We start from the raw sequence: 18,943 nt of genomic DNA, 5'->3' as shown, positions 1-18,943 counted from the left end.
ACGAGTCTGCACCTTGGGCGACATGGAACAACTCGAACGGATATGTTGGAGGGCTGCTATATCGCGACGAAAGTGCATATGGTCTTCTCTTGGACTGGCTTCGCAAGGAATCTGTGCAGACAACAAGAACACCTATACAGGTTCAGCAGTTCTGCCTCGCCATCGGACTGCTAATGCGGGACCTACAGTTTCTAAACGAATTCATCCCAGACGAAGAGGAAACCCTCATCCCCAGCTTCACGCTCGACCACTTCCAGTTTTGCACTCTGGGCCAGACCACTCTTCTGCCAGACGACAATTCCTTTGTTACAAGGATGTCTGCTCTGGAAACATTCGCAAATGCATACCACCCAGCTGTTACCAGTCACCCCCCAAAGCCTCGGCCTGTTCCTAGGAGGCGGGCTGAAGTGGAGAATAATGGGAACTCAGTTGCTTCTGGATCTGCACAACCTCCCCCCATACCATCGTCTGTGCAATCTATATTGCATGTGGCAGCCCCTACCCGACGAAGCAACAGGCTCCCAGTCCCTGCAGCAAAGATGAAGGCAGCTAGAGATGGTGGCGAGAATGGTTTTGATGAAGTCTCAACAACACCTATGTCAAAGCCAGTCAGTCATTCAAAGGTGCCACAACACAAGAAGAAACGACGTGCAAATATGGATGAAGATGCCGCATCAAAGAGGCCTCGTGGGGCGCCAACACTTAGTAGCAACAATTCATGGACAGCAAAAGTTTGTAGCTATTTCTCTACATCGCTAGAATATCCAACACATCATCTAACCTGGGTATCATAGTCACATCAAATGCTGGAAGTCCACCTTCTGACCAGACCTTTATCATCTCCCTCCTATTGTACCAGGACATAACTGTACGGCAACCATTCACCTGGGGAACTCCATGTTCTATGAGGTTCGCCAGTAATAGGACAACAGTACCAGGGGAATAGCAGAAGGAACAGCCCAGACCACGGAGGCCAAGGTATCCATCAGTTCCATATGTACCCAGAGTTACAAGTAGATCGAACATGGAGGTGAAGCTGTTGATATCAACATGGTATGGGGTTATACGGTCATGGATGATTTGCAGTGCGATCCCTGTGACTGGCCAGGAAGTTTGACATCCAAGGTGGGAATGGAAGTGAGCTTGTAGAACACTCCACTGTGCAGGATGGAGCAGTTTCAGAAGTGCGTCCAAAAGTGCCCCAGGCCGTTGAATATCTTGCACCCATTGAGTAATTTCTGGGCGTTTCCAGTTCGCACTAGCCTGGACATTTGAGATCTACAAGCACTGTTAAAATAATATGAAGGTTCCAAAAGCAATATTGCTTACATCGTGCTTGGTAAATGGTGATATCTTGAACGGTCCAATATCGCATATACCAGCCCCATTGTTCTTGCACTTCCGGAAATGGGTGGTGTGAAGACGCCAGTTCAACTTATCATCGCTGGGTGGTTGAAAGAGATGTCTTATCCTGTCGTTGGCCGCATTGAGCTCGTTCTGCACACAGTCAGATTGTGTTGTGGTCAATGTTGGAACGACGCACCTGCAGAGCTGTTGTGAGGATAGCTGGGAGTACCCAAGCTAGCACGCGTTCGTCTTCGTCTTCAACTACAGCTGCATTTCTTTGCGCCGCTGGAATTCCAGAGTCTGTTGGCAACGGCACAGGGAAAGCACGGTTCCGGGCTTCAATTTCTTCCCAGCTTGGGCAACCGTGCGCCCTAGGCACTGACTTTGCGAACGCCTCCAATTTGAAGGGCACCTTGACTACCGCAATATGAGGAGGTGACTAATTATATATGAAGTCGCACATACCAGTGTTGCGAATGGCAAGGGCACGACATCAGCAGCTCGAACACAACCTTCATGCAGCACTATATCGTCGCCTTCATGACATATCTCCGGTGGGTACGGTTGACTGGGGAACCGGCTGTGGTGATTCAGACGAGCGCGTACATAAGTTGGGAGGAGGCGGTGAGCTTGGTTAAGAACGCGTCCTCCATGGGTGGGGGGGGGGAGGGGGGGAATGGGAAGCACACGGAGAGGCAATGTGGACACGCCAACCTTTAGCTATGTGTGGGAGCACCGCGCCCCACGATGCGACCACGTTCCTTGAGGGGTCGTGGGTACACTGAGGCTGAGCGCCCGCGTCTGGATGGGCGATAGGGCACTCCGAGCGCCCGTGTTTGGGACGTGGGCACTCCGAGCGCCCATGTTTGATGGGCATGGGCACTCCGAGCGCCGGGTATGGCGGGCGTAGGCACTCGAGCGCCCGTGTCTGACGGGCGTAGGCACTCCGAGCGCCCGGGTATGGTGGACGTGGGCACTCCGAGCGCCGGGGGTATGCTGCGCATAGGCACTCCGAGCGCGCACGTCCAATCATTGTTTGGAGGCTGGGCCCACATATTTTGAACATAGCGCCTCCAACTTTCGATTGCGTGACACATTTCTGAATGCGCGAGTGTAGAATACGATATGCTAATTAAAGTTACGCCGACCTACGCCGTTGTCTCATGGGCATATGGCCTTCCATCGCAATGTCCTTGTCCCTACCGAGAGGCACCTCCGACGTTGCTCGAGTCGCCAATACCGCGGTACTGTCTTCAATTATACGCCATGGAGGGAGGCGTGGCCCGATGAGTCGATCGGAGGGTGATTCGTGCCGTTCGCGCTTTCCCGATGCAGCGCAGTGGATCCTGTAGGATCGGGTAAGTTGCAAACATTTTCAAAGCTCTCCGATGACGAACCTTCATGTGTAGGAACAGGCACCGCCCGCTCCCCAGATCCCGTCGGTGAAGGAGACCGCTGGCTAACTTCCATGGGCATATGCGACGCCCTGTCCGATGTTGCGCCGGCGCAGCTGGAGGCGTGTTCCTCCGCTTTCTCGTCCGACGAAGACGATGCGTATGATGGCAGTCGAGGAACCACCATCAACAACCTCGGAATCAGCGGCGATGGTGAGGGAGAAGTTGGTCGTGCCCGATCTTCGCTACCATGTGCGGGTATAATTGGGCCTGCCGATGCACTGGGCAGAGCGAAAAGAGGTGCGGGGATCGTAGTGTGAGGGGGCACGGGTGGCGAGGCGGCAGACAATGATACAGGAGGCGTCGTGGCCGCGGATTTCGGAGGTGGGGGCGGACTATGAAAAGACGGGGTGGGAGCGGGCAGAGTCGCGTCGAAATTTGTCATAAAATGGGGGTGGAGGGGGGCGGTTCGTTGAAGTCCGCCGTCGCATCGAACACGAAAGGCGAGAGAAGCGTCGGCGCCGTCATCAGTGTATGGTTGACTTGCTCTAGCTCTAGGACTCTGGCAGTCAACGCGGCAACGTCCTCTTGAAGCCCCTGGTTCTGTGCAAGTGTGCGTCGCACCAGCTCGCTGTTGTTGGCAATCTCAGTGCGAATCGCCTCCAAGTCGGCCATGGTCGCTGGCCGCGATGCTGCTCTGCCTTCCCAACGCTTGTGCCCGTCGACAGAGGGCAGGGTGGACTCTGGAATCGCGAAGAAATCGCGTCCTGCGTTTAGTTAACACACCTTCAATATCGAAACGTTGTCGCATACCTGGGACTCGAGATGGAATGTTGTACCTTGCTACGGAGGGTCCTGGCAGCGCGCTCTCCGCCTCCATATCTTCTTCGCTCTCCACATCCGGGCTGCGGATTCGCGCCCGTTTGCGAGGGCGCGGCGGCTGCGCAATGTCTTCCATACCAGCATTTTCGCCCTGCGGTTCGTTCGCTGTGAATGAATAACATCAGTCGCTCGTGGCCGTGTGTTCGGTGCGCCTGTGTCCCACCTTTACGCAGCTGCTCCAGCCATTCTTCTTCGGTTTCAACTAAAATACATAGCATGAGTTTGTTAACGACCGATTCGATTATCGTGACTTACAAAAGCCCTCCTCGTCATCGCTGTCGTTGTAGAGCCGCCCCTTCGGCTTGTTCCTGTCGTTGGGGTTCCATTCCGGATCCCCTGAGATATAATCAGCACCAACCGGGTATAGCATGATCCCATACTCACTGGCGCAACATCTGTGTCATCGAGCGTAACCGCGCCACAGGGTACGGAATGAAGCCGTTGTCCCGGAATTCCAATGTGTCGGGTCGAGTGCGATTCTGTGCCGCCTCGTGCTCTTCTTTGCCTGCAACCCTCCAAATCTCAGAGAGATATCTGATCCAGGTTGGGGTATCGTCTTTCCGTGCATTGCGCCACTTCCTCGAATACAACGTCACATCGCGGAAGACGTTCGGATTGGCCGTCATAATCCCACGCGAAGCATGCGGGTGCGGACGAGGACAGATGTTGGATACCCGCCTGCGATGGCCGGGACGACGTCACATGCAACGCGTCGGTCCCGGCAGCACACACATGCCGTGCCCCCAGAGGCCAAAACTGACATGTGTTCCATGCCGCTTGCAGGGGCCGCATTTCATATCCTGCAAGTTGCACGGGGATTAGGTGAATATAGGAAGGCATTTATCACAAAACCGACTTACCTGCGGCAGCGTCGCCAGCGGGTAGTATGTCTTGAATTGGCTGATAGGAACTGGCGGGGGAAAGTACCTCTCGTGATGCACAAAAGGACTTGCCTTCTGCTTTCTGGTACTGCGGCGTTTCTTTTGTCGAGCCTGACCCCAGACGTCCCACGCGATGCGGCACGAGACGTAGCACGAGACGTGCCGCGAGATGTCATCCGAGAGGATGCGCGAGAGGACGCGCGAGAGGACGCGCGAGAGGACGGCCGAGATGTCGCCGGAGATGTTGCACGAGATTTAGAATGGGATGTCGCTCGAGAGGCCATGCTCGGGTCCTCGACGGCTTCCGCACAAGCCGCTTGTTAGGCCCGCGAGGATTCACCGGTGGGCTGGGGGACACTGAACCATCTAAGAAACGAGCGTTAGTTGCAGCTCCGATCTGAACACTGCGTACGAACCGTCGCTCTCTGCACCACGCCGTTTGCGCTTCTTGTCTGTTGAGGACGAAGAGTCAGATGATATGGTGACGGTTCATGGAAGACTTACTGGTGTCGGGGGGAGACACGTAGTCCAACTGCTGGGCACGCGCAGGCCTTTTCGCCTGGCCATCACGCCCAGGGGTGCGTCCCCGCTTGACGACATCCTGGACGTGGCTACCGTCTGCAAAGGAGGTATAAGACAAGGCGGGAACGCGGGCCGTCTATGAACCCACCGTCTCCACCTGAGCCACTGGGTTGTGGGGACCGTGCCACGGATTTCCCCTTCGCCCGTCGACGCTTCTCCAGCTGCTCCGCAGCAGATGGCGGCGGCGCATCCTTGATATCGTCCCCACTGCAACCCAATTGTGAGTCGAGGACGGCAGCATCTGAACAAATACATTAAAAAACGGCATAACGATAGGTCTAGGACTTACCTCGCGTCTCCTTTCCGCTTTTCCCTAACATTACCGTTAGCTCAAAAGATTGCTGCAGGTTCGGAAGCGACTTACATTCGAAAACCCAACCATCTTGTAGGTCCTTCAGGGGCACGAAGCCGATCTTCCAGTCGTCATCGCCGGAAATGGGGTAGCTGAAGGGAAAGCCTTCCTCCCGGGGATCCTCCTTCCCGAACGCCCGGACGTTCCAAGGATTGGGAACGTATGGCACACCTTGTTCGGCCACGAAGCCGGCGTAGTCGTACTCGTATAGCGCGCCGAGTACAAGCTTCGGCAGAATGGTGATATTCGCGTGATGGTCGGGATATATCTCACTGATTGCCTGCACCGCACTCTTCAAGCCGTCTTCCCACCGCTGCAAAACATCCCGTGGAGTGGTGGCCTTCGGGGGGAGGTGGCGGAGGGCATAGTGGATTGCGCTCGCGTGGCGGCGAAGCGTCTGTTGTACCGGTTCAGGCAAGGATGTCGATGTGTCGCCAGACATATTCGTAGACAGACTGGATGTGGAAGCTAGTCGAAGTGTGGATGCAAGCAGCAGGGGATGGGCAAAGACTTGGCGGTTGGACAGAGTGCAGTTGAGCGGTTCAAGTTCGCCTACGCGTCTCGTCACATGCCCGCGTTTAGCGCCCAAACGACCGGCGCGACCATGTGACGCAAGTCTTTCTGCCACGCTTCCACAAGCCCCGGATTGCAACACTGCCAGCTCCCAACGTGTAGTTCATTGCTCCATAAACAAAATGTCACACGGTTTCACAGGTGTGTTGGTAATGTTGATGCGTTCTCACTCCACTGACACATCCATAGAACCTACGCCTTGTGTCCATCTGGAGCCGTTTCGTTGGGTTCCAGAAGACCTCCAAATAGCGACGTGGCCGACATTGAATACGGTCGACATACCATCCAACCTGAAGACACTCTTGTTTCCCCCCGAGGATATTCGGATCGCGGAGCTACTTGACTACGTTCCTACCCACCCCCTCCGCCTTCTCTTCGCGGCATGACCGGCTCCGTGCGAACCTCACATCTTCCCCCCACCGATCCGAGCACCTACCCGTCGTTCATATGGGAGCTCGACCATCGCAACTTCACCATACCTGCGGATTCCAAAATCGCGCTTCAGGACGGACGCCCCGCCTCGCTCATCCACCCTGCTGCCCCAGAAGTCCTTTTTCCCGCCTGGGCGGCCACCACTTGGCGGGCGATGTCTGAAATCTGGAATGCTCGTGATGTCTGGGTCAAAGGCTTCAACTATTGTCGGAAAAACTCGCCTTCGTCGTACCAACGCGATCTTCAGCACTTCGTCCGAGTGCACTGGTACGAGGCCGCCGCTCTGAATTCGGACCTGTTGGCACGGTGTCAACGAATACTCGGCGACAATATGGTCAACGACGAATCGTTGAATGACTGTGTCGACGTACTAAATGCCACTCTTGACCCGGAGAGCCGTCCAATAGTCGTAACCCAGACTGGCTTCTGTCCCTTTGTGCTCCAGGAGAAGACATCGGAACGCGTGCTGCGAAAAGCTTTGCGCAAGCTCGGTAACAAGGCGCATGGTCAAATAATCATCCCATGGCATCTTCCACAATCACGGCATTGGGTCACTGTCCGGCTCGACCTCGACACGCGCATGTTCGTGATCGTCGATTCCCTCCGCGGCGCCAAGTCCCCAGATAAGACCGTCTGGCAAGGTGTACAACTCCTTGGGACAGCAATTGACAAGTTTCTCGGCCTACCGGACGGCTCAGACCCCTGGATACACGACGCTACATCGATAGCTTCACCAAGGCAACGTGACGGTATTTCGTGCGGTCCGATCACCTTGAACACAATGCAACGAATGTTGTATGACGATCGGGATATTTGGACGCCGGAGCGGGCAGTAGCAAGTCGCATGGAGGTAATGGATGGCTGCGTGAAATGTTGGGAACTGGTGAGTCTTGTGCGCGATCCTCCTTCAGGTCTATTCACACATCTCCCTTCTCAGAGAGGCAGTCTGGCAAGGACAAAGACACAACATGTATTCGGCAAACTTGGTTTCTTTAACCCCGCCGGTGGCCCCGCCGTGTATGCACCTGTAAGTGTGGTTTTCACTGGTACCCAACACATCACATGAATCGTTCTTGATACAGGGTGATTCAAAGTCCACTGACGGGAATGGTGCAAAAACGCCGCTCCTGGACGCTGCGGGCACTCTTCCGAAGGCGCAAGCGAACCAGATTCGGAGAGCAGCGAGAGAAAAGCAGCACCAGGGGTGGTTCAAGACACGGTGGCGATGCGAAGGCTGCCCAACATTTCTTCCCCCATCACGATGACCACGCCTTCAGATTCATCTGTGGACGTCGGCAAGCCTCTGGGAGATGCTGCCACCAAAGAAACGTCTCTACACCCCGATGGAATGGCGGCGTTCCGGCAGATAGCCCCGTCTTCCGATGCCCCTCGCCCTGTGGCTCACGGGATGGCGGCATTCCGTCAGTTTGCCGGTCCCCCAATATTCCTGCCCGCACCAATCCTGACAGCGTAAATGCCCCTGCCGACATCCACAAGTCTCCGCCAGATGGCGCCATCGAAGCAACGCCTCTCCGAACTGATGGCATGGCGGCGTTCCAACCCATGGCACCATCTTCCAATCTACCTCGCCCTGTGGCTCACGGGATGGCGGCATTCCGTCAGTTTGCTAGTAATCCTTCTTCCTCAGGTGTTCCATTTGACCACACTGCAATAACCGCCATGCAACGTACCCCGCAGACTGCGCCCGGCTCCGGCGATGCTATACCTCTACAGGGTATGGCAGCATTTCGGCAGATGGGAGCGCCCCCAAACAAGCCATCCTCTATTGCAACAGGTATGGCCGCATTTCGCAGCTTTTCCAAACCAAACCGGGCGGAAAGCATCTTGCACAACGAAATCGAACATTCGACGGCGAAGAAGCGCAAGCTCTCTTAGCTACCGTACATATACACAAAGTATCTAGAATGCGATCTGGATTGTATGCTATACACACACCCTACATAAGCTTTTAATCCTTTATGCTTCATTCTTCATGATGACAACGCTCGGGACGCACGGGCGTGTGCAAAATGGCCATTTCATACTGGCCCTCGCATGGTATACAGACGTCAGAGATGTGCGCTCGGAGTGCCCACGCCCATCAGATGCGGGCGCTCGGAGTGCCTACGCCCACCATACCCCGCGCTCGGAGTGCCCACGCCCATCAAAGACGGGCGCTCGGAGTGCCAGCCATCAAACGGGCGCTCGGCTCGGAGTGCCCATGCCCATCAGACGGGCGCTCGGAGTGCCCACGCCCACCAAACACGGGCGCTCGGAGTGCCTACGCCCCTCATACCCCGGCACTCTCAGGGAGCACAGTCATCGGACACGCGCGTTCTGAGTCCTTGCCGCCTTCAAAACATTGGCCTCTGATATGTATTACACACAACGTTCTAGCCTCTGCCACCCCCCGTAGATCATGTGTGCTTTGTATACGAATATTACATTTCCGAGACAGCAACCCAGTCCGTCCATATATTGTATTGGGTCGCCGACATGTGCAATGCTTTGGAAATAAATGAAGCACGGAGGGTGATGATACAACATGAAGAGCATACCTCAGGAAGCCATAGTCCCATGCCATTCATGTCAGGCAGGACAGTCAAATGGGCAGCTTCACTTGAATCGTATCACGTTCCATCGTTGACATGCGTATAACAGTACTTTCCAACAAACTATATGTAATCATATTCAGATGCCAACTGACTTTCGCCTCCTCTCCGCGGTGTTTCTGCTCGCGCCGCAAGGTCCCAGCAATGCCAACCTGCAACCATCATGTCTGTAGCACCCATCCCGTCTCGGAGAAAGTCTACGTTTCGAATGTTCCAACCTGGTGCAGAGTCCGTCAGGTCCAGCAGTCCAAACGGCAGATTAGTGACCAATTCCTCATCCATCGCGGCACTGCCCATCTCGTAAAGCTGCCAACATGGGGTGGGAGATCCCGCCAGTAGTGCGTGTCTTGCACCCAAGTACCTGCTCCGGTGCGCAGAGACTTGGCCGATGTCCACCTGGTTAAGCCGCCGTTCAGCCCCACCGACGTCGATGTATACCAGGCCGCCATCTGCCTCTGAGGGGCCGGCACCTGCCTGGTTGGCTTCTGGGGTATTTTCGTTGTTGGGAGTGATGCTCTGGCTGGGAGGCAAGACGATGCCGTCTGGGATTCGGGGAGGTGATGATACAGGTCGGCGTAGACCAAAATTGCCGTCGAGTTCTATGTCAACTCCTCTGGTGGTGGACGGGATGGGCTGTGGATGAGACGTGCCGCCTTCCAACTCTGGCGTTCCAGCAGCGTGGTCGCGCGTTTCTCCACCGGCTTCGTCGAGGATAGGCTGCAATTGAGGGTACGCGGGCGGTGGGGTTGCAGGACGAGACAACGGATGCCACCCAGGCGATCCAGACTGCTGAAAGCCAGTAATTTCAGGCTGGAGCCATGAAATGCGTACAGGCCCTTCGTGCTGCCAGAGAGGGCTGACCCGTGGGCGTAGGTAATCGAGATGCCGGAAAGGCGCAATGGGAAGGCACATGCCTGTGCCACAGGCTTCCACAACCCAGGGCATCACTGGTGGTCGGCACCGATGTTGGAGAGTATAGCCGAGCATTTCTATGGACAAAGCCCTCATAGCGGACTTTTCGGGAAAGTTGTAGTGTTCGAGTATGGGCCACGCTTCATCATCCCCGAAGATCGGCCTGAAAACATCACAGGGCCACGCCAACACGGAGTAGCTCTGTGGAGAGCTTTTTGCCAGGAAGTATCGAATGGCGCCTTCTGCCAAGACCAGATCACGGCCTTGCAGGCGTGGATTGATACGGAAGCCGTCGCGGTCCATATATGCCAGCGCGGATAGGGGCATGTCGTCCTCAACTGTCGATCCCAAGTCAGTATGAAAGACGGAGCTTATTTAACGTGTGCACATACTGGTCAAGCCGCCGTAGGCGCTGAGAAGATTATACGTGCACGTCCGTCCATTGATCCAGCAGCTGTCGCAACGGGTGGGCGGCATGGTGCTTTCGACCGAGCGGGAATATTTGCAGTCTACGTTCCGAGAGAGGCAGTGGTCGCACTGTGGTTTCGATGCAGGAATAAAGTAAGCAGCTGCTTGCTTACGGTTGCGTAGGCGACGGACCTGCTTTCCGAAGAGAATATTGACTCCGAGAGGAACGTCGTTTGGGACGGTTACAGGGAGCATGTGAATGTATGGGACATGGTCGGAAGTGTCGGACATGTTTGTGGGGGGTGGCAAGGGGGATGGAACAGGTTTGGGATATGCGATATGGAGATGAGCAGAGGGGCGATAGATGGGCAGAGGGGGGAAACAAGGGCCTGTATACATATCAGCCGCGCCCATCACACGTGCTTTCTAAAGAAGCGTGCCTACGTGTACACCGGAGTCTTTATGCCATCGCCCCAGTTACGCATGGCCTCAGTATTGTGGCCTGTATGGATGGTCATGCAACACCCAGATAGAAAATCAAACGAGCAAGAAGCCTCTGTAGTCCTTGAATGTTTGAACACCCATGCACGCCATGTTAAACCCTATGGCAAACAGTACGTGCTAATATGGGTGGCATCGCAGGCGACGTGCACATATCAGCTGCAACACAGGCAACAGGCCGATATGAGTGGCAACACCGGGTACATGCTTTTAAATAGACGTAGTAGCCATCTAGATATTACACAACATGAGCGCTGTGCCCGTATGAGTTAGGACGCAGGCGACGGGCTCATATGAGAGGCAACATAGACGACGGGCTCATATGAGAGGCAACATAGACGACGGGCTCATATGAGAGGCAACATAGGCGACGGGCTCATATGAGAGGCAACATAGACGACGGGCTCATATGAGAGGCAACACAGGGTACATCCTTTTATATAGATGTAGTAGCTACAAAGCAGCAGCAGTAGTAAGAGCATCATACAAAGGTGGCATAGGGCTTGCTTATACATGTGGCTGTGCCCTCATATGAGCGGGAATATGGGCTACAGAGCGCCCGCTCATATGAGCCCACCCGAGCGGTATCCCCAGGCTACAGTGTCAAAAATATGAGTGGCATCCCTGGCTACAATAGTGGCATGCACTCCAGAATGAACAAGGCCTGGGCACTGCAGGCGACATTGGTGATGGTGCGCGATGTGGTGGTGGAGATCAATTTGAAGAGGAGTGCGGCGAGGTGTACAGAGAATATAATTGCATGGTGGACGTTGGTACCCCAGGAGATGCCGGTGCAGAGGATCCGCTTGACGTCGGAGAGGAAGGGGAGGAGGACTCGGCAACCAGTGGGGTTCAGTTTGGCGACATCGATGAACCGTTGGAGTAGTTCCAGGACGCTGAGGGATGTGTGGTGGATGGCAGAGACGAGGGTGAGGTACGCCAGGGCGACGGCCTCCAGGATCCGGCCGGCGATGAGGAGCGAGTGTTGGAGGAAGACGGTGACGTCATCGATGTTGACGCGGCCGACGACGACGCCGGCGACGAGGAAGACGGCGGCAGCCAAGACGTGGGCGAGGAGGACTGTCGATGAGGTGAGGATTCCGAGGAGGTGAGAAGCCGCGAGGACGAGGGAGAGGTGGAGGGCGACGAGGAAGGTGACGACTGAGGAGGGGGCCATGGTGAGGCTGAGGTGGGAGGCTTGGAGAGGCTGAGTGGGCGCTGGTGGGCACCAAGTAAGAGGGCTGAGGATGGAGAGTTGAGTGGAGGATGCGCCTGGCCGGGCGGGGGCTTTATATGTTACACCTGGCCGGGCTTTCATATGTTCTGCGCGGCGTAGGCGTTCAACAAATTAGAGTTCACGAGGTCGATCGCGTTTAGGCGCACGTGAAGAGACGCGTGCCGCTCTTCGGGAGCGGGATCCTCACTGGCCCCATCGCGGGGGGTTCGCTCTCTGTGATACAGCTACGGTCACTACACCGTAGCTGTACGCTCCAGTTCCGTGCATGTCCCCCGCTACATTATATGCAACAACGCCAGTTTCCCCAGTGAGCCCAGTCACACTACTTTCCGAATCTTGCCCAGCCAACTGACAACACTGTCCCTCAGGCTCCCCGTTGCATCACAGTGCGACTGCTCAGCGCTCAGCATCGGCTACACGAGAGCTCACTCTCCCAAAAACGTCCCTGGTTTCACGTCTGGGATGCTGAAGAACAGACGTTACAGGACCCCCGGAACACGCGCGGTGCCGATTCGACAGCTAGCCTGCGCGACCTCCTCGGCCCAAAAGACGAGCAGTGCGGAGCTCTCGGAAACCATACCCTCCATATTACGCTGGTATGCCCTCTCCCTGGTTTGTTTTGCGTTCTTTGGTGGTGCCTCCGGTCACTGCGTCATCCATGAGCCCGACTCGCTCCTCAGGAGATGTCGATGGTTCGAAGTGACGCGGACGGACGCTGTAGGAGCTTTTGGCTCCGCGTCTCGTCTAATTCATCACCACCAACTGAGGGACGAAGGCCAATGATGCAAAGCTGATGGAGGAGACCTTTCTGTGTTTGATTTGCTAGAAGTACAAGACGACTCCGTGCGTTTGTATGACCGCATCGCTCGGTGACTCCCTCATCGACCTCAAACTGACCGGGCCCGTTCTCTCCTCGTTCAGCGCCCTCATATTCCCTTTGCTTTCGCTCCCGCGCGTCGCCGCCTTCCGGTGCTTGCTGGTGGGACTCCGTGTCACGTTCGGCGATGTCGACCTCGAAGCGATCGCGCGCGCGTGGCCTGGACTCACCCAACTGGACGTGCGAGACTGCCTCGCGGGAATGGCGCCGATCCCTGCGGAACCGGCACCGACCTGGGCGGCGGTGACGCACTTGCTAGAAACGTGCGTGAAGCTGCAGACGCTGCGCGTCCCCCACCTCGACGTCTCTCACGCTGACGAGCCGTCCAAGGCGTTCCCGCTGGTCCGGACCTTTGAGGCGTCGGATCTGGTCACAAATCGGAACGTTGGCTCGCAAGGTGGAGGCATTGTTTCTGGAGCTGGAAGTGGTACGGGTCGGGCGATCTGAGTACATGACGGAACACCGGTAGGCGGACGTGGTGGGCGCCATGCTGGCGACGCGGAACGTGTCATGAGCGATTCACCGTTTCGTGATGGTGAGTTCTGCGTTGGACTTCCAGAATCCCTCGCACTACTGCTGACTTTCAAAATACAGCGGCTGGTCTCTTCCACCCGCCCGGCGCACCCACTAACACCCCTGAAGTCGAGGACTCCGCGCCGTCGTGGGTGTGCTGTCTCAATTCCGTGTCCTGCTTCTCCCGTCGCTCTCCCCCAGCGCGGCACGTTTCATGCGACCACGGGCGTCCATCGCGGGCTCCTCCGCGAGATCGAGAGGCTACTACTTACTAAGCAACGACATGCTTGAAGTTCCCTGTCGTACGGCATATTTGGATAAAACCTGCACTACACTACACGTGTACGAGCTATGTAAATGCCTCACCGCCGAACTTGTGATCCCTACTCTGATCCGGAATTCAGATGCACGGTTCTAAGGCCTTTTTTTCCCAGTCGCCACCACTGCTCCGTCGTCGGCTATGTAGCTACGCCTGCTCGTCCTCCTTCCCCACACTAAGGACGGTTTTTTGGTCTGGACAGATGCTATCGCGAATGGGTGCGCACCCCTGCGGGTCGCTGTTGGATGGATTCGATATCAGCCTCAAGGCAGGTGATAGCCGGTCCGTCGTGGTCGTCCTTTATTATTATTATTATTATTATTATGATCTGCTTATCCCAGTACCACACATTGACGTACGTAAGTACCGTATCGGAAGTGCGACACTGCTAAAGCTCTATCCCGCGTTCGTGTGACACCGAGCGGCACGGGACCCCTGCCGTAGCAAGTTGGGGAGAGTGAGGGGCCGCGGGCGCCCGGGGAGTGTCCGAAGCGAATCGTGATGCGAGTGCGGATGATACAAGTCAAATGCGTCACACTTCTTACCCAGTACCGTCTTGGCCTATGACCGACCTGCCGCCGGCCTTCCTTTGCGTGGGCTGCGCGGTTGCGCGCCCTGCGGGTGGTGTGCGTCGTTCGCGCCCTGCGCGGCCGGGAGGCGGCGGGGGCACGATGAGTCGAAGGCCGCGTGACTGCCGGAGCAGTTCGCGCACTTCAACTCGCGTTGCAAAGGGCCAGGCACGCGGAGCGCGTGGAGGCGGGTGTCGTGGGAGCCCGCACACATGCCGCACGTCGGTGGTGCGCGGCAGCGGGGCGCCACATGCCCGAACCGTTGGCAGTTCGAGCATTGGGTGCGAAGGGGGGCGAGGCGGGTGGGGGTGCACTCACGCGGCCCGTTGTTGAAAAGAAGGCGCGTCCCGTGGACGGCCCGGAGCGTCTTGAAGTGCGCGTCGTCGTCGAAGTCGACGAAGAGCGCGGCGGTGGTGGAGCGGTCGGGGTGGGGGCCCCAACGGATAGCGTTAGGGGCCTGGGAAACGCGCGCGAGGGCGTCTTCCCAGACCCGGGACTGCGAGCGGGTGACAGCGGCGCGGAGAGCCTCGGGGGCTGCGATCCGGCCGGCGTCGCCGTGAGGGGTGATGTCCTCGCACTCGACGTGGGGGAAGACCACGGAAACGCGGTGGACGAAACGGGAGAGTCGGAGAGGCGTGCCGAGCACGGCCTCGAGGCGGGAGTGGATGACGCGCGCTTGGGCGTCGGCGTCAATGGTGTGGCCCGGCGGCGGGGCGGTCGGGAGCACCGTCCAGCGCGTGCGCGCCGGGTTGGTGGAGATGCGGGTGATGGGAGCGCCGCACTCCTTCCGGAAGATGTCCAGGAGGGACGCGTCCGACAGGCTGCGTCGTTGCGCCGTGCCGGGGTCGACCTCGTGGAAGTAGAGGATTCGGGCGGAGCCCGCTGGACGCCGCTGGCGGAGAGCCTGCAGCGTGGTCTGGAGGAGGGAGGGCTTGGGCGTGGGGCCCGCAGCCTGCGTGGGGGTTTGGGGCGCAGCGGCCAGCTGGGCGCCCGCGGGGGGCGGTGCAGCAGCAGCCTGGCCCGATCCCCGACCTCGTCGGCGTGCAACCTTCACCCAGGGCGTGGGATCGGGGACGGCAGCAACGGGGTCGGGGCGTGGTGGCAGAGCCGCCAAGCCAGAGGGCTCGACGGTCATGGGGAGGTGGGCCGTGTGGGCGTGTGGGGCGGGGCGGGAACGGGGGAGGCAGGCCGGGTGGGCGCAGGGGTGAGGCAGCGGGAGGGGGCGCCGGCGTGTGAGCAGCCGTTGCGTCGGGCTCCGGCGTGTTGGCACGGGGGTTCACCGCCATATCGACCTCGGGGCAGAGGGGGCCGGGAGGGGAGGCGGACGTGTGGGATGGGGGAGGCGGGTGGTGTGACCGCCATCCGGTCTGGAGGAGGGGGGAGGCAGGGAGCGTGGGCGCGGGCGTGGGGGCCGCAGGCGCGTGGGGGGTTGGTGCCGAGTGGGCGTGGGAGGGCGTGGGGGTCGTGGGGGCTGGAACGCCGGCGCAGCGGGGTCCAGGGGACGAGCGGCCGGGGCGTGGTGTTGGATGGCGGCAGCGGCGTGTTCGCGCGTCAGCCGGATGAGGAGGGGGAGGGCGACGATCAGGAGCGGGTGGTCGCTGATCAGCTTCTGCGCCTCGAATGCGGAGTGTCCGTGGGCCAGGAAGGTCTGGACGATGCGGGTGGAGGCGAGGTTAGTGGTGACCTCGAGCCGGTCGCGGAGGAGGAGTCCGAGGACCTCGGTGAGGATCGGCTCCAGGCGGATTTGTTTCACGCCCGAGGCAGGGGGAGGGGGAGGGGTGGCCGGGCCTGGGGGAGGGACGGCGACGCTGGGTAGGGGTGTGGAGGCAGCGGAGGGGGCCACCAGAGGGGGGTCGGAGGCGACGGCCATTTGCCCCCGTTCGGGGAGACGGGCGTGGTCGCCGATGGAGGCTTGGAGGGCGTTGCGGATGCGCAGCCACTCCGCGTCCCAGACGAGCCATCGGGGGTCCCCGTTGGGCGGCATCTGGAATGGATTATTGTATGGGTGGAGCCCGTCGGGTTGGACCGCGTCGGGTGGGAAGGGAGGGGGGGTCGCGGGGGCTTGGGGGCGGGAGGAGGGACCAGCGCGGGAGCAGGAGGGCTGCGTGCGGTGGCCGGGGCGAGCGAAGAGGGACTCGGCCTCGCGGGCTTCGTCCTCGTAGTAGTCGAGCCATTCGGCTTCGACTTCCGGGTCTTCCAGGTCGTCCAGGAAGTCCTCGGGGTTGCGGAAAACGGGCTCACCGTTGACGAAGCCGAGGGTGTCAGGCGGTAGCTGTGGGTATGCAGGCGTGGGGCTCGTCATCGCGGGGATGGGGGCCTTGGCTTTCTTCTTGCCCTTCTTGTTGGAGGGCGACATCGTACCAGGGGGTGAGGGCGTCGGCAGGGAGGGGGTAGACGCTGGAGGAGATGGTGGTGGTACGAGGTCAAGGAGCGATGCCGTCGTGGTCGTCCGCCAGTGGATGGGGATAGTGTCCGCTTGACGCTTCCCATGCCCGTGCACGTGATCATCGATACCGCAGACTTTTCGGTTTTATTCGACAACTTCTGCCTCGTGGAGGCCAACACCTCCTTGGGTATCGACCACGACCTCCCTCGTCCTCGTCCACAGCCTCGTCGACCCTCGGCCATCGCTCCTTCTCATGGATCCGGTCCCAACCACGCTCGAACCAGCGCTAGCGATTCCTGATCCACCTTGTGCCGCTCACCGCGCGCTCTTCTGCGTGGAGATCGCGTGCGAAATCCTCCACAACCTGTCGCCACCCCCTCTCCCTCTCTACGACTCCTCAGTGCGCGACCTTCCGGAGTCAACCCTCTGCGAGCGGCGACTTGGCCAGTCCACCCTCGCCTCGATCGCCCGCGTTTGCCATACTCTTTCCGACATCGCTTTGGACGCCTTGTGGAAGCGGGTAGACCACGTAGAAGATCTGCTCGATCTCCTACCCAACCTCCATATCAGTAAGTACCTAGATGGTAGTTATGAGGTAGTGAGTGGCATCCAATACGTGCATACAGTGCGCCCAATCTGACAAAGATGGTCATCCAGCGAGAGCAGCCCCCTGGAATCTCCGAGGTACATTGGGAACGGTTCATAAGGTACGCACACAGAGTCAAGGCTCTTCACTGGTGGCTCCCATCTGCCTCAAGTGGCTTTACGACGCCTGGAGAAATCTCTACCGGGACGGGAGGGATGACGACGACGATGGGTATCTGCTTCCACGGCTGCAGGAACTCACCGCGTACGCACCCATGGACCGATATTGCGAGGAGCTTCGTAACCTTAGCCCATGCCTCCGCCGTCTATCCATCGTATTCGACATCAAGCTCTGGCTCGAATCGAATCGGATAATTATCATAAAATTCTACGGACGTCAAGATATCGAAGATCGGAGAAGACGAAGAGATGAAGCACTACGAGACATCTACTGGCGGATGAAAAAGACGCTGTCTGGAATCGAAGATCTCGTTCTAAACCTCGACAACGAAGAAGAGCCTTCGGAGAACGTCCCCGACCGCGAACGCGTGCCATGGTGGACGTTCTCCCAGTTGCGCACCCTCATCGTGAAACACACTGTGAACTTGACCGAGCAGATGACGCTCTCGCTCATGTCTCTCCCTGCTCTCCGCAAGCTATGCCTCACGTTCCAGACGTACAACGTCGACAGCTCCCTCTTCGACAGCTCCTCCCCTCCCCCATGGCCACCCCCCGCTCAGGAGGCTTCCCCTCGCTTCACACTCTCGGGATCACCGCATCTTTCGAAGACATCCTCATATTCTTCGGCACCACCGGAACGATCCAGAGTCTCGCTTATTTTTTCTTCACCGAAATCATGGACACTGCCCGCTCAGGGCCAGAGGATGACCCCACCGCCGCCCTCACGGCCATCGCTTCCGCCCTGGGGCCTGCCCTCGACCAACTCAACTTTTTCCTCGCTCTCGATTCCCGCCCCGTACCTCTTTCCGCCGGCCTCGTCCTCGACGCGCTCCATGCGGTCGTGACCCAATCGCTCCGGGCCGTTACTGGCTTCCAGCTCGCCGGGTGCTCGCTCACCGACGCCGACCTCCACCAGCTCGTCGCACCCGCCCCGCTTTTCCCCGCCCTGGTCGGCGCGACCTTCATGTACACCCACGACGACGCCGTGCGCGACCGCTCCCGCCCCCCGCCCGGCTTTCACCACCCGACCGTGGCGACGGTGCACGCGGTGTCGTGCGCGCTGCCGCGGCTGCGCCACCTCCAGCTCCCCTCGCTCGATCGCGGCCCGGCTTGCGCTTCGCCCACCCCCGTCGGCGACGGCGCAGGGCAAGTTGTCGCCTCCGAGGACGCGGCGCGGTCGCCGTCGAGCATGGTCGCGCTCCGGCTGGCAGCCTTAGAGGCGGCGGCGGACGTTGATGTCGCGCCGCTCGCGGCCGCGCTCGTGGCCGCGTTTCCGCGCTTGAGGGCGCACAAGCTGCCGTTGAGCGACTCCGACTTGGAGCCGAACGACCGGCTTCCGGACCTTGTAGCGTGCGTCACGGCGCTGCAGCAGGGGAAGTAGCTCGGCTGGGAGATAGCTCT

The 18,943-nt window shown here is 58.6% G+C and overlaps 7 protein-coding genes across 7 annotated transcripts; 3 read left to right on the top strand and 4 right to left on the bottom strand.

Annotated features, from left to right (window-relative positions):
* Window positions 1-3,182: 3,182 nt before the first annotated feature.
* On the bottom strand, window positions 3,183-5,880 carry BXZ73DRAFT_83044 (uncharacterized protein; the record flags this gene model as incomplete). Its single annotated transcript, XM_048023848.1, has 12 exons — window positions 3,183-3,508; window positions 3,555-3,728; window positions 3,787-3,825; window positions 3,879-3,959; window positions 4,008-4,018; window positions 4,356-4,423; window positions 4,484-4,533; window positions 4,921-4,956; window positions 5,009-5,122; window positions 5,175-5,327; window positions 5,376-5,399; window positions 5,451-5,880. The coding sequence occupies 12 exons, from the start codon at window positions 5,878-5,880 to the stop codon at window positions 3,183-3,185; spliced, it is 1,506 nt and encodes a 501-aa protein (XP_047871213.1).
* Window positions 5,881-6,393: 513 nt separating this feature from the next.
* On the top strand, window positions 6,394-7,708 carry BXZ73DRAFT_83043 (uncharacterized protein; the record flags this gene model as incomplete). Its single annotated transcript, XM_048023847.1, has 3 exons — window positions 6,394-7,326; window positions 7,381-7,470; window positions 7,526-7,708. 3 exons carry the CDS (start codon window positions 6,394-6,396, stop codon window positions 7,706-7,708), a joined length of 1,206 nt encoding a protein of 401 aa, XP_047871212.1.
* A 1,176-nt stretch (window positions 7,709-8,884) lies between these two features.
* On the bottom strand, window positions 8,885-12,053 carry BXZ73DRAFT_83042 (uncharacterized protein; the record flags this gene model as incomplete). The annotated part of the gene is made up of 5 exons (XM_048023846.1): window positions 8,885-8,949; window positions 9,151-10,305; window positions 10,360-10,421; window positions 10,820-10,877; window positions 11,549-12,053. 5 exons carry the CDS (start codon window positions 12,051-12,053, stop codon window positions 8,885-8,887), a joined length of 1,845 nt encoding a protein of 614 aa, XP_047871211.1.
* Window positions 12,054-12,966: 913 nt separating this feature from the next.
* BXZ73DRAFT_83041 (uncharacterized protein) lies at window positions 12,967-13,794 on the top strand (the record flags this gene model as incomplete). Its single annotated transcript, XM_048023845.1, has 4 exons — window positions 12,967-13,417; window positions 13,460-13,525; window positions 13,585-13,655; window positions 13,705-13,794. 4 exons carry the CDS (start codon window positions 12,967-12,969, stop codon window positions 13,792-13,794), a joined length of 678 nt encoding a protein of 225 aa, XP_047871210.1.
* Window positions 13,795-14,521: 727 nt separating this feature from the next.
* BXZ73DRAFT_21665 (uncharacterized protein) lies at window positions 14,522-14,914 on the bottom strand (the record flags this gene model as incomplete). Its single annotated transcript, XM_048017629.1, has 1 exon — window positions 14,522-14,914. A coding segment is annotated over one exon (393 nt), but the record flags the coding sequence as incomplete, so codon positions are not given.
* Window positions 14,915-15,667: 753 nt separating this feature from the next.
* BXZ73DRAFT_108321 (uncharacterized protein) lies at window positions 15,668-16,747 on the bottom strand (the record flags this gene model as incomplete). Its single annotated transcript, XM_048017133.1, has 1 exon — window positions 15,668-16,747. One exon carries the CDS (start codon window positions 16,745-16,747, stop codon window positions 15,668-15,670), a length of 1,080 nt encoding a protein of 359 aa, XP_047871208.1.
* A 132-nt stretch (window positions 16,748-16,879) lies between these two features.
* Window positions 16,880-18,923, top strand: BXZ73DRAFT_108320 (uncharacterized protein; the record flags this gene model as incomplete). Its single annotated transcript, XM_048017132.1, has 5 exons — window positions 16,880-16,991; window positions 17,062-17,350; window positions 17,404-17,461; window positions 17,536-18,045; window positions 18,069-18,923. 5 exons carry the CDS (start codon window positions 16,880-16,882, stop codon window positions 18,921-18,923), a joined length of 1,824 nt encoding a protein of 607 aa, XP_047871207.1.
* Window positions 18,924-18,943: the final 20 nt, after the last annotated feature.

Source organism: Epithele typhae (assembly GCF_022376455.1).
Source record: "Epithele typhae strain CBS 203.58 chromosome Unknown BXZ73scaffold_154, whole genome shotgun sequence".
NCBI lineage: Eukaryota > Fungi > Basidiomycota > Agaricomycetes > Polyporales > Epitheliaceae > Epithele > Epithele typhae.
The sequence above is the reverse complement of the archived record's forward strand: the minus strand, read 5'-3'. Positions and strand labels throughout refer to the sequence as shown.